Source organism: Thermobia domestica, chromosome 3, assembly GCF_964235325.1.
Source record: "Thermobia domestica chromosome 3, izTheDome1.hap1.1, whole genome shotgun sequence".
NCBI classification, from domain to species: Eukaryota; Metazoa; Arthropoda; class Insecta; order Zygentoma; family Lepismatidae; genus Thermobia; species Thermobia domestica.
The window spans coordinates 107310648-107324546 of NC_137456.1; the positions used below are offsets into that span (position 1 = coordinate 107310648).

At 33.2% G+C, this 13899-nt stretch overlaps 1 protein-coding gene across 10 annotated transcripts in view; it reads left to right on the plus strand.

The window, feature by feature from the left end:
* Positions 1 to 13899, plus strand: part of LOC145680650 (uncharacterized) — a 191181-nt gene that overhangs the window by 61248 nt on the left and 116034 nt on the right. Inside the window, exon 4 of one of the 10 annotated variants that reach the window (XM_081751366.1) lies at positions 5263 to 7362. The exons of 8 other annotated variants lie outside the window; for them this stretch is intronic. In XM_081751366.1, coding sequence (XP_081607492.1) covers positions 5263 to 5548 — 286 coding nt within the window. In that variant the 3' untranslated portion in view covers positions 5549 to 7362. Of the gene's footprint in view, positions 1 to 959; positions 5096 to 5262; positions 7363 to 13899 lie in introns of those variants that run through there. One more of the 10 variants, XM_081751369.1, reaches the window with a different exon arrangement.

Genomic DNA, 13899 nt, shown 5'->3' on the forward strand with positions numbered 1-13899 from the left:
AGAAACAGATCTTTGGTTTTTAATCTTTTTTCCGACATCTAAACTCTACGAGGCTACAACTTATGGAATCCGAAGCGGAAATCGAGTCTTGATCTTCCACACCGAGGGTATAAATGTTAACCATTTAGTCAGGAGGCAACTCAGAAACACAGTATCGTTAATTAATTTCCGATGGATTAATTTTTTTTACAATATTGGACTCAGTACTCTCATAGTCTTTTCATTGCAGTCGATGTTTGTATGGGAAGGATTTAAGAGAGGGTGAGAGAGAGAAAAAGGGCATCAAATATTCAAAAATATTTCAGTACGTGGTTTGTTTAAAATTAATGAACTCGCAGAAACGAATAAGGCGTGTCTATGATGCATAATTGCCTCTAATGGACGACAATCCAATATTGGTAAACATACGATCTGGGGCACTACTAGAAGATCGTCCGACTATATGTTAAGCAGACAACCAGCTTCAGTCTGTTACACGTATAAAGAATGATATTCCTTGGTGAATATTCTGAAACAAAACATCTGTAAAAAGTCAGGCAATGTAAGTTCATAAGGTACTATTCTATCCACGTCATACCTTAAAATAAAATAAAATAATAATAAAAATTGTACGGCAAATGTGAACATGATTCAACCCAGTTCTAGATTATACCCGAACTTACGGGTAGTGTCTTTAATTATTATTGCACGAATACTAGTAGTACTATATTTTGCCTTAGCATAGATACTTGCATGCTAAGTGTACCGTACTTTTCTATATATCGCGCATGGATATGAAAGTGAAGAAAGCATTATTAGTTTGTACATTTCCCAACGTTTTTAAAAAACTGAAATCAATTGCGTTTGCAGACGTAACGTAATTGGAACCAGTTTTGAAATAAATTCATTCTAATTGCATGATTTAGTAGTTATTGCATGGCAGAAGAGAGCGTTTATTAGTTTCCTTGCTTTCCTTTCAGCTCCATTGAAACAACTGATAAAACAATACACAGTGCAATGGAGAAGAAATATGTATGTTGTCACTGCTCTAAGATTTTTCATTTTGTCTCTAAACTTGAAGTTCATATGAGAGTTCACACGGGTGAGAAGCCGTTTAAGTGTAAAGTATGTGGAAAAAGTTTTAGCCAAAAAAGTGTTTTGAATCGTCACGTTAAAATACATGTGCAGAAAATGAGAATTGTTAAAGCATTTACATAATGAAAAAGTTAATAAGTTAACATTCTATGTAAAATGTTATCGTCTATGAAAAGAAATGTATTCGAATCTTCTTGCGTTTTGCATTAGAAAAGCTCAATTCTATATTTAGATAAAGGAAATTTGAACAAAAATTGAGATGTGCTAATAATTAAAGTAACCTTTTTTGGAAAATACAGTAGCTTCTGAACATTTCTATAGTAGTTTTCATCCAATTCAGTCTTCATGGCAGCTGCATTGTCCATCTGCAACCACTGAAACAACATGATCTTTTGTCAGTATCTGTCAACATTTCTCATTATTTGTTATGACACAGTACCTTTAAAAATGACTGATGTGTAAATATTTTTGTACGTGAGTTACATACTAATGTTGGGTTTTCTGTACCGTAAGTAATGTGTGCCTTTGAAGTGTAATTATAGTATTTAATCAGTATTACAAAGTAGAATTTTTCTAGGGTTAAATCAGTTAGCATTTTTAGTGGAAATGTATGCCGGGATCCGAAGTTGCAGAGTTCAGCTTTAAATAAATAACGAAGATTGATTATGCACAACTTTCCTAATAGTTTTCCAATTGATGATCAGTTCGAATAGCAACATGACGCTTTCGATTACTAGGACATCTGAAAGTATATTTTATCGACTAGAAGAAGGAGACAGGTTAGCCTTTCAAATGATTTCTAAATTTTATAAGGACATATTGTCGTATATAATAACTTCTCTGCAAGAGCACTTTTGGAGGTAAGCTTCGGTTTTTGAATTTGCATTAGCACTCTTTTTGTTATAAATCTTTTGGCTTTAGTTGCAGTTAGAAAATCTAGCTTAAAAGCCATTTTGTAATCACATTTTTGCTTCCATAGATAGACTTCGTGCTGCTAAAAGAAGTTCTAAATTTTGTAAATCTCAACGAAATTAAGGATGGATGTATATGCTGTTTAAGAATTAAAATATTCTTCCATTCAATAGATGAAAAATTACTAATTTTTCACGTAGTGGTGTTTGTCTTTTTTATGTCGTATATTACAAGCAGCTCCAGCATTCTTGAGAATAAGTTACATGAAGTCAGATGCAACAAGAAATTATTACATCATTTGCTGTACAGAGAGTTACTTTAGTGTGAATATTGAAATTTGAATAAGCATGACGTGCAAAAAAAAAAAAAAAAAAAAAAAAAAAAAAAAAAAAAAAAAAAATCCCATCCTTTTAACGTTGAACTCTTAAAAGTAACTATATCTAACTATTAAGGGGTAAATCCACATCAAATCAACCAACGACAATCGCTGGCTTTTTTTTTTTTAATTTTTGCGCACAAAGTTGTACTATATTTAGAAGGTAGAAAATTATTTTTTTTTTAATTTTACTTCATTTTATCTGAAAAAAAAAAACTTACGAGATCAAATTTTAACCATTTATTATAAATAGCGATTATTTTGTGAAAATCTGAGATTTTTAAGTATGCCTCTTTTGAGATATTTCAGGTTAAACATAGTCGATTTTCGAAAAATCACAATATTTGAAGACTCATATCAAAGAAGAGATTATACTTTCAGGTATCAAACTTTTGTAAAAAGTAGTATTCCACAAAACCTATATCTTAAAAAAGAGAGAGAAAAGATTGTACGTTTAATTCTCTTTTATATTTTAATTTTTATTTATTTATTTATTTTTGTTTGAAATCAATATCTTCAAAAATAAAGGAGCTACAGCGTTTACCGAAAATTTTTGTGAAGTGCAACATTGGCTGACGCGCCTATACAAAATGGCGTCGCAATATATATATATATATATGGGGTGTTTCAAAACAACACCGACAACGTTTTGGAGGTGATTCCTGACACCAAAATAAGACGAAAAGTATAGACCAACCTGGGTGCACAAATGCTTCCTTTCGGAGTTATAGGCTGCTGAAAACGTGAAAAATGAACTTTAAAGGTCCATAACTCCAAAACTATGGGGCCTACCGTAGTCGAGTCAAGACTTTACTAAGGAACTGATATGTATTCTATCCAAAAATACATGCTTCAGAATCCTACAGTACTTCCGCGACAATTTTTATAGAGGTAGGTAGTGAGTACTTCAGATTATATGCCCATAACCAAACTGCCTGTACAAAAATTATTGCGTGAGTACCTTAGGATTCTGAAACATGTATTTTTGGATGGAATACATATTAGTTCCTAAGTCAAGTCTTGACCCGACTACGGTAGGTCCCATAGTTTTGGAGCTATGGACTTGTAAATTTCATTTTTTCATGTTCATAACTTCGAAAGGAAGCATTTGTACACCCAGGTTGGTCTATACTTTTCGTCTTATTTTGTTGTTAGGAATCACCTCCCAAACGTTGTCGGTGTTGTTTTGAAACACCCTATAATTGTCACTAAGTGAGAAAACACGGAATGTGGAGTCTTCACAACGTTGTAATTCGCCCCTCCCTTTGCAGTCTGTATCATCAGAGGTAGTTCTGTCCCTGCATATATTTGACGCTTTGGGTTGGCCTTATAAAACAAAAATCCTTGGTGTGGAAGAAATAAAATTGCTTTTTAAGTACTTGCGACCATATTTATACAGTGAAAAAATGGTCCTTGGTCTTAGCAGAGTGGGCAGAATATAAACCTTTGTTTTCTTCATTGACGTTGAATGAGACATTGAAAAAGATTTACAGTAAAAACTTCATTACGAGGTTTCCAAATTTGCTTCCGATTGTCACATTTTGTACAGTTTTACCTGTGAGTACTGCTTCATGTGAGAGAGTCTTCAGCAGTCTTCACAGAGTTAAGACTGCCTACAGGAATTCGTTGAAGACTGACACACTGGATGATTTGCTGACAATTTCCATCAATGGCCCTTCACTTAAGGACTTCGATCCAAAAATTGCTATCGACAGTTGGTACTTCTGCAGAGAGAGAGAGAGAGCGTTATACAAACGTGAATTCTTAAGATAAGATATTTTTTAATATGTATATAAATTATCCAGCTCAAAATTGATTATCCCGAATCTAATTGTCTGGTTTGAAATTTTATGCCCTGATGTAATCTCTTTCTTTATCAAACCAAAGGCACGAAGGGGGGGGGGGGGGTCTCATAATTTGTACGTGAGAGATACTGGCGACCATCATTTTTGGATTGGCGAGTGCCTCTGACTTTAAAATTTTGCGCCCTATATATATTTTAAAAAAATAGTCCCAAAAGATATTTTTTTTTTTTTTTTTTTTACAATTTTAAATATTTTAAGAAATAGTACTATACTTTAAATATTTGCCAAGTGAGTACATTGTTACATCTATTAGCAAATGCAAGGTCTCACAACCCATGTTTTGTTGAAGATCGATATTTTTCAGAAAAATAGAAGTTAAATAACACTTGTTAATTTGTGTACCAATATATATTTATAATTTTTTAATCGTGATATCTTCACTTAGATTATTGTTCTTTGACTATGATATACAATTTTGACTCAACTGTAAAAATATTGGAAATAGCTTTGAAGAGATGCTGTTCGTAGAGTCTTCGTATGTGCATATATGTATGTAATAGATTTCTCTTAACTCCAGTACAAAATGGAAATATAAGAGTCATGTTGTATATTTTGGTTAGCTTTAGAAACATCACAACAAATAATTGGCATAATGGAAGGACAGTCTCAAATTATGTTGCAGAAATAGTACTTGGTTTTCATTAAAGCTATTGCAGGTATTTTAATAATCGGTATTCCAGTAACGAATGTTTGAATATAAGATTATTCACATTTCGGCAGTATTGATTCTGTAAATATGTTTTTTCAAGAAAGCAATGTAGTACGTTGAAACTTCGTTTTCTGCTATTATATGTGTAAGCTGTAAGTTGTTCAAAAAGAAATGCAACAATAAATTCGATATAACTGAAATCACTACTTAAATTTCATTGCAAGAGAATATCCTTCCCAGTTAAAGACTTCCGCACTATTGTGTAAGCGTTATTCTTGTTCTATTCTATCAGTTAAACTGATACGCTGTTTTAATGTCGGTACTTGGAAGTGAATGATATCCATGTCAAAAGAGTGTACAGATTCCGATATTAATTTTATTTCCAGCTTCCATGGCTGTTCAGGTCCAGCTGTAGTGGATACGAACGTGCAAGATCGTGAGGCAACAAGCAGGCGATTTTATGAATGCAACTATTGCTTAAAATTCTTCGTGACTCCTTATAAACTTCGAACACACATGCGCATTCATACAGGAGAGAAACCATTTACATGTGATGTGTGCGGAAGAAATTTCAACCAGAAGAGTAGCCTTAATCGTCATACAAGAGTACATATATCACAAAAGTATTTAATGGAAGAAGAAACATCATATCATTACGTACCATTTCAATGAAAACAGTGGTCCGATAATCAAAGTTTGTTATCAAAGTGAATTCTTCTCCAAAGATATTTTCATGAAGTTTATTAGTTTATATATATAAAATATATGCATACCGTAAATTTTTTACGGTGGTAGAATAAATTATTCGTTTTAAGATAACAGTGCGGTTTGTGATTATGAACATGAAAAGATCATTTGTTATAAAGCCTTATTTGATTATTTTCATACTAGTGGTGTTTGCAGTGCTATGCGATATTCATAACGATCTTCATTGATGCTTGTATACCAGTGAGATTGCTAATAAAACTCCAACTGACCAAAGCAGTATATATATATACTCCTAAAATATATATGCTGCTTTGGTCACTTAAAGCTACAATGAATAATTTACAGTGAGGTTGATATTGAATGAGTTTAAACATGAGGTATTTAACAAAACTTCTTCTCGCACAAAAACGAACGGCAAGGTTCTCAGAGAAAGTGAAATTTTGGAATACTACATTTTTCCACTGTGTAATTCATTTCGCAATCCCCAGTGCATAATGTTCACAGCAAAACACAAGAGATATCGTTAAAGCCATCTTTTTTCTTCCTTTAACCATACATCAATGAATCATACCTGGTATAATTCATAGGCCACTATCACAAATATGTCCACCCAGTGTCATCAACAGGAGCGTTTTAAATTTACATGCTGCGTAATTATATAATATCATGTAATATATCGTTTTACTATATGATATTAATTTTATCGTTCTCTTTTATGTTTTTCGCTTTATCGTGTGCAGACGCAATAACACGTTATGTGATGTTTTTTGGTTGATACGATGCTGAGTGAATTTATTGTCCAAAAATTAGTATTTTGTGGTTGTACCGTTAAAAGTTTATTTGCTCTTAGACGAAACTTTAAAAGCAGTACAAATAGCAATGATTTGATATGTTAATATACCTTTGTACTTAAATTTTAAAAAGTAATCATATTAAAAAAAAAAAAAAAGGCTGAACAAGGCGGCTCATCTCTTTATTTATGTCAAGTCTTAGGGATTACTATTTTCCTAATCTTATTGGTGCTTATTGGTTATTCGAATTCCTCGGGAAATTTTTAAAGGGGCGACACTTCATTTTCCTGCATCCCCAATCATCTGCCATGTATCTTTGCGTTACTGTTAGTAGTCAAAGTTGACAGGATACAATTTTTCGGACAGTCGTTACAACTGATATTATCACTAATATGCTCCGTATCTCTGAATGGTTAGGGCTCTAGTCGTTGATGTACAGGCTTGATTCCTAGTAGGACGCAGAATACAATGTTGACCTGTTATCCGATTAGAGTTACCAAGTATTTGAATTAAATAGCGAATTCCAATCTAGGAAATTAAAAACAACTACAGTGGAAACCCATGGTTTAATCACACATCACCCAATTAGAGAGCTATCTGACTAGTCATAGCTCCTCACTCATGGATTAGCTTCGTGTTAATCTCTTTTTGGATGAATTGATCTGCACGAATATACCATTATGCTTTAAGTTAGAAAATTGCACTCAGTGCTGCTTCCATTCCAAAGACATGGGGCCTTCGAAGTTGATTTTTTTTTTTAATCTTTATATCATGAGCAGTGCCGATGTGCATTGTAGTCATTTGAAATGTATTAATCAGATTTATCTGTAGAATCTCCAAAGGTAAAAGAATTAGTAAAATAAAGACCTTTGCTTGTAATAACAGAAATTTGTGTAAACCGAGGAAATCTCATACCAACTCTGCCTGAATGCAACACATGACAATTCTATGACCGGTGTTTTCTTAAATAACATGATTACTACTCTCACCAACCACTGTGCTCAACGATGTATTCAAGTATAGATACTGTCACCTCATTTCCTCGAAAACAATATAGTTGATAATTGAAAATCAACACAAAGTAGAAACAGTTTGAAATTACAAATTTAACTGCAAAGTGACAATATCGATGTACTCTTGATAATTTAAACTTTCAACAGATTTATTACGCACTATTACTCTTATCTACTTATCCTGACAGATTCCTTAGGCGATGAGAGTAAAGCGTAACCGAAATTACAGACAATCCAAAGAATTTTAAAGCTTTGCAAAGAGTACAAAAAATCTAATATGTCGTTTAGACAAAGCTTAATTTCAAACTGTTTCTACTTTGTGTTGATCTTCAATTATCAACTATATTGCTTTTGAGGAAATGAGGTGAAAATATCTATACTTGAATACATCGTTGAGCACAGTGGTTGGTGAGAGTAGTAATCATGTTATTTAAGAAAACACCAGTCATAGAATTGTCATGTGTTGCATTGAGGCAGAGTTGGTATGAGATTTCCTCGGTTTACACAACATTTCTAAGTTATTATAAGCAAAGATGTAAAATATTTTACAGTTTAATTGAAATGTGACGAATAAGGAAAATGAAAGCCTTTAGAATGTAATACACTAATACATTCAATTTTGCAGTAATATTTGTAAATGGAGATAGTATATTCATTTCTAATGAAGGAAAATAAAGTCGTAAATAAAACAGAAAAATCACACGCCTGTTCCTTTCTAGTTTATTCTGATGTATTTTGTTCAAAATTAGTGCATTGTCTCCCTGTATCTATTAAATTAAAAGCGTTATAGTTAAAACAATAATGTAATTGAAGTAAATCATAATGTAAAGCGTAAATCGTGTCACGTATCACAATGTCATAACTGTATAATAATAAATAGGGTATGTATAATTATATATAAACTCCGAAAACAACAAATAAACAAAATCTGCTACGAACTTCGTGGGTAGTGGTGTAATACACTAACGTTATCTACTTAGTGTTAATATCTCGAACAAAAATTTAAATAAGATTACCTGTGTGATTTTGAGTATTCTTAAAAAAAATAAATAAATAAGTAAATAAATAAATAAGTAATGAGATTATAACAAAATACGATTTCAGGATCTCTCAAAAGGTTGATTGATTTCTAGTATATCATTCTTTTGAAGATTTATAGTTGGGGAAATATTTTTCATTAATGCTGAAAAAGATTTCTGTTTTAAACTCTAAAGTGGGTATTAAAAGTTGGAGTATAATCATTAGGAGTAAAATTGGACACATTCTAACCAATATTGAGGTGTAAGAGCCTGGTCGTTTGTATAGTTTCAGGGAGGAGGAGGTCTGAGCCTTTTGACCATAGTTCAGGATCAGAACGCAGGAAAATAAACTTGGAAGATGGCTAATTTTAGCATTAGACTAACGGTTTGATTTGAGACATTCTCAAAATATTTTGTACATTAACCTTCTCTGTATCGCTTAAGTTGGCTGTTAAACTAGTATTTGCACTGTGTTAACTCAATAGGATTCTTTTTTGTAAATGCAGTAATTGGCAGTTATAGAACAATAATAAATCAGAATAAAGTAGTTAAAGGTTTCCTGTGTATGAGTTTCCCGGTCAATTCATCCATCAGTTTTTCTATATATGTTATTGAAGTTTCTTACTTTCGCTGACTTTCGATTGATAGTTGGATTACCATTGCTTGTTATGTGTAAATCATCCACCAATCTCAAAGCTACTTTTAGTGTAGAAACAATGCTGCCGTGGATACGCCACGCAACATGGGTTACGTCTAATACACAACAGTTAATTTATAAATATTTCTACCTATACTTTATTAGAATCACACACTTCAGAGCTTACATTTCTCCGATACATAATAATGTCGAATCGAGCTCTAAGGCTAATATATATACAACCAGAATCTCTTTTAAGACATTCCCTTAAATCTTCATTATAAAAACCCCTAACACCCGAACATTGTTTTATTGTTAGAACACATCCAGCTAGCATGAGCATTTGTACAGTTTCATAATGTTTCTAACCGTGTCACTTCTTACTTCCAGCAGTGTACTTCAGCGTTACTGAACATGAAGACACACATACAATTGAAGGAAACGAATTAATTTTAAATAAAGATATACAGTATTGACCAAAATGGATGGCTCACCACAAATAAGTGTTATGCTTATGGATACACAAGAACATTCTCATTTAAATACGGATGTGCATTGATATAAATGATATATTTCAGTTTAAAAACACATACAAAGAATACATTTCAGTGATAGAAACACAGTAAAGTATACACGCTTGAGAGCAAGTTCAATATTTGGTATGCAAAACGTTATTTTTTAAACACAACTTGGATACGAGAAGACATGGACAGACATAATTTTTCGCAGTATTCTGGTGTAATTTCTGTAGCCCAGACGTCTTTTATAGCTGCTCTTAATTGAGAAGCTTAACTGGGGTTACATTCAGCTACTTTCGCTTTAAAGTTGCCCAGCAGTTCTTGATTGTATACAGGTCAGGATAATTTCGGGCTAAGATCCAAGAATTTAAAACTCGCTGTTTTCAAACCATTCCTTAGCAGCATTTGTTTGTGGCATGGAGCACCATCATGTTGGAAGTGGGTGCACTGGTTGATCTCCATGAACACTACTAACTTCTCTTTAAGCACATCAAGATAGATAGTTCTATTCATTGATGTCTCGTGAAGCATGGACCACAGTCCACATCTGCCTTTAGCAGAAATGGTACCCCAGACCATGAATTTTTGTAGCATCCCTTATGGTGGAAATAATGTAGCATTGAGAGTCCCTTGTATTGGGAGGCCATTGTATCTGTCTACAAAAAGCATAAAATTGCGATACTTAGTTCTCGTCCGACATAACTTTTTCCATTGTTCAGCAGTCCATCCCTGATACTTTTTACAAAATGTCAGTCGGTCAGCAGTGTTCTGGCTGACAAATTCGGCTTTCTGACAGGCTTATAGGGTTTGAAATTGAAACATTATAACCTTCGGTGGATTATCCTTTGGCTAGGTAGATTCTCGTATTTCGGTAAACTAGCCTAGATTGCTTTGACTGTTTTTTGGGCGATTTCTTTGCTGCCAAAAGTTTGGTGTCATCCATATGCTTAGTTGTGCACTTTTGACGTTCTTTTGGCTTTTTGCAGCCATAATTTCCAGTGGTTTTGAAATTACTCGTTAATCGGACTACTATCTTTTCTGCCAATCGCAATGTGGCGAGTACTGAAACCTTCACTCAGAATCTTTATTTGTGCGTGCATTTTTGTGATTTTTTTTTTCTCACAGGCGTAGTCACTGTTATTACCCTTCAACGAGAGTAGAAATATAACCAGCATGTGTTCGGTACGAACAGTAAATCTAGATACTTGAGATTACAGAGTCACCCACTATGAACAAATAACAAGACTACCAACCTAGCAGACGACACTATTCACGTGCAAAGAGAATGCCCACTGCGTGATGGAAAAAAAAAAAAAGAAAACAGTGAAGTAATCATTCTGGCTAATATTGTATATTCAGGATTTCATGTATATGCGGTCAATAAAATTGAGGAGCCAACTAAGCAGCTTTATCGCTAATTTTAATATTTCACAGTTTTTAAGGTATAGTGAGACAAATACATTGAAGTCTGTATTAAACGTGGAACTAAAAATTACTTTGTTGTGAAAATTATGCAGTGTGTGTGTGAAGCCCAATGTTGTTACTTAATTTCTGAGAAATTTTGAACAAAGGTAGTTCGGAAATATGTATAAGTAATAAGCATAGTAGGCGCCCTTTAATCCTGCATTCTTGCATTCTGGGATTTGCACGTTATGTAACCCGGCACCGATCAACCTTTCGAGGATTTTTATTTTTTTCAGATGGATTCCAACAAAAGCTACAACTCGGCACAGCTAATAAAATTTATGTGTAATCCATAACGATTTTTTTGCAGAAGAGATCCCAATCGCGGCAGTAACGTGATACCAGATACTTTATATATATATATATATATAGGAACGCTCATGTGTATTTTTCTTATCATAGAGAAGTTTATTACAACTTGTTTCAAATATCATTGCTCTGTATTAATTTTTCTTTTGCTTTATTATTATTATTATTATTATTATTATTATTATTATTATTATTATTATTATTATTATTATTATTATTATTATTATTATCAATACAGGAATATTCAATGTTTAATTTTGTGCTCTATTGAGTTATAAATAAGAATAATATTTTAAACCCCATAGTTGATGAATGACGAAATATTTTATAAGATATTTATATCATCTGCACAGGTTCAGGATATGCGTAAACACACAAAATACATGTTTTAAATCATTTGCGTTTTTTTATCTAGAGTGATTTATCTTTGGTAGAACTATATTTGACGTTCGATAATCCTGCACGGCCGTTATCCTGAACGTGCCGGATTAAAGAGAACCTACAGTATAACAAATAAAACAATATTGACCCAAAAAAAAAAAAAAAAAAAAAAAGCGATCAAGTGAATTGAGATACTGGATTCTGATTCAGAAGTTAGAGCATCCAGAGTTCGAATCTCTCTTGAAAAATGAACGTTCGCATTTTCTTTTAAAATACGTAATTTCATTGATAATAACTTGTTGTTTCACCCCCACCTCACAGTTCTTCTACCCCCTGCATCATTCATCAAGATGGTGCGAGCCTAAAGAATACATGCATAAATGAAGTGAGAGCGATTATAGTGACTATATCTGTACCATATACATGCAGTCTGATTATTAGGTGGCTAAACGTGCGGTTACACAAATGTTAATGCTCAAAGGGCCTATCCGATTGCAATAATGCAGACTTTGGGGAACATGACTGAAATTAAGCTCAAATGTAGAAGAGACTATGTAGATTCTAATTCTATATTTCAAAAGCAAATTGTCCTAAAATAGATGGAACATAGTCAAATAAAGCACGAAACATTAATGTCAATGGAAAATCACTAAAAATAATAATAATAATAATTCGTCCACATATCTCAAAAACTATAATAAGGAGATGGCTAATTAAAAGCTTATTGCAAGGACATAATGAAAAGCTTAAAAACTATGTATAGCACGTAAGGTAAATATGGATAGATCATTGTCAAAAGTCAAGTTGTTTGAGTAAATTCAATAATAATAATGAAATATATATATATATATGCATTTTTTTTTTTTTTTAAATTACCCAGGGCACTGTACGAGGAAGTTACGTGCTTGAACTATCTCACATCTGGATTTAGAATCTCCAGACTCGATTTAGTACGAAACGTGACTTTTGACCTGATCACGTGACATAGTCTGATCCTTATGACAAACCGGATAGGTCCTTAAAATATGGTTACAGCCTTTGTCCTATTTTAAAATAATTAAATTGAAATAATACAGTTTTTAAGTTGCAACTAAATCGTCACAGAGCTCCTCCGTGGCCAAGCGGTTAGCATACACGCCTTTGGCGTGGCAGACCCGAGTTCCCGGCGGTAGCTCATGTAGTTCGGATTCCACGTTAATCAGTAGGTCCACGTCTCATATAGCCTCGCTGCTGAAAGAGACGTACAACAACAAACAAATATTTTTTTATTATATTTTAGCCCACAGTTCGTGTAATTCTTAAAATATATCAACACGGTCAAATCACATAAAATCAGGTACGACAACATTTTTATTATCTTTTTAATTACCTTTGTATTATCAAGACTCCATTAATTATTATTTTCTTTTTTTCAGTTGTCATAGTAACGTTTTAAACAAGCAATTATATGAGGTTGACAACATCTATATAACCAACATATATTTTTAACTATTGAGATTAAATCTTATTTCTTTCTATATAGAATCAACAACATATAATTTATTTTCTTCTTCTTCTTCTACACGACAGATTGTGTACTTTTATGCACCGTCATCTCAAAATCAAAATACAAAAATGGAAGTAATCTAACGCAATGATAGACAATATCGTTGTATCAATGGCTCCCGACGGACTTCTTTAATTGGTTACAATTCAAGAAAGAATCCTGGACCGTTACCTATCTTTACATATAAGGTTACATTACTTTCCGAATATATATTACCAAAAAAAATAAATAAATAAATAAAATGTACAATGTAGTGTGGAATTTACTGTGTATGATGTTCACTTTCCTTAGGACTATGGACTGCGTAAATGTATCACTGACTGGTGGTTACGAACCTACTGGGCCCCGTGTAGGCATACCACCAGCAATCACTAATTCATTCACCAGACCAGTTGTCCACGGAAAATGGAACTGAAATTTGTCCAAAGAAGATAATTCCCGAGCCTCTTCCCTCACAACTCACAGCTCGGCGTCCAGGCATGCAGTCCGCCATCCGTAACCCTTTGTGGAAAAGGTTGCGAACCACAAACCATCGACACAGGACGTCGATTTCCCAGTTGTGTTGTCAATGAGGACTACGGAAAATAAGAAGTTATGTCTGTAATGGCCCTGACAGAAAAAAAAATCCACAATAACT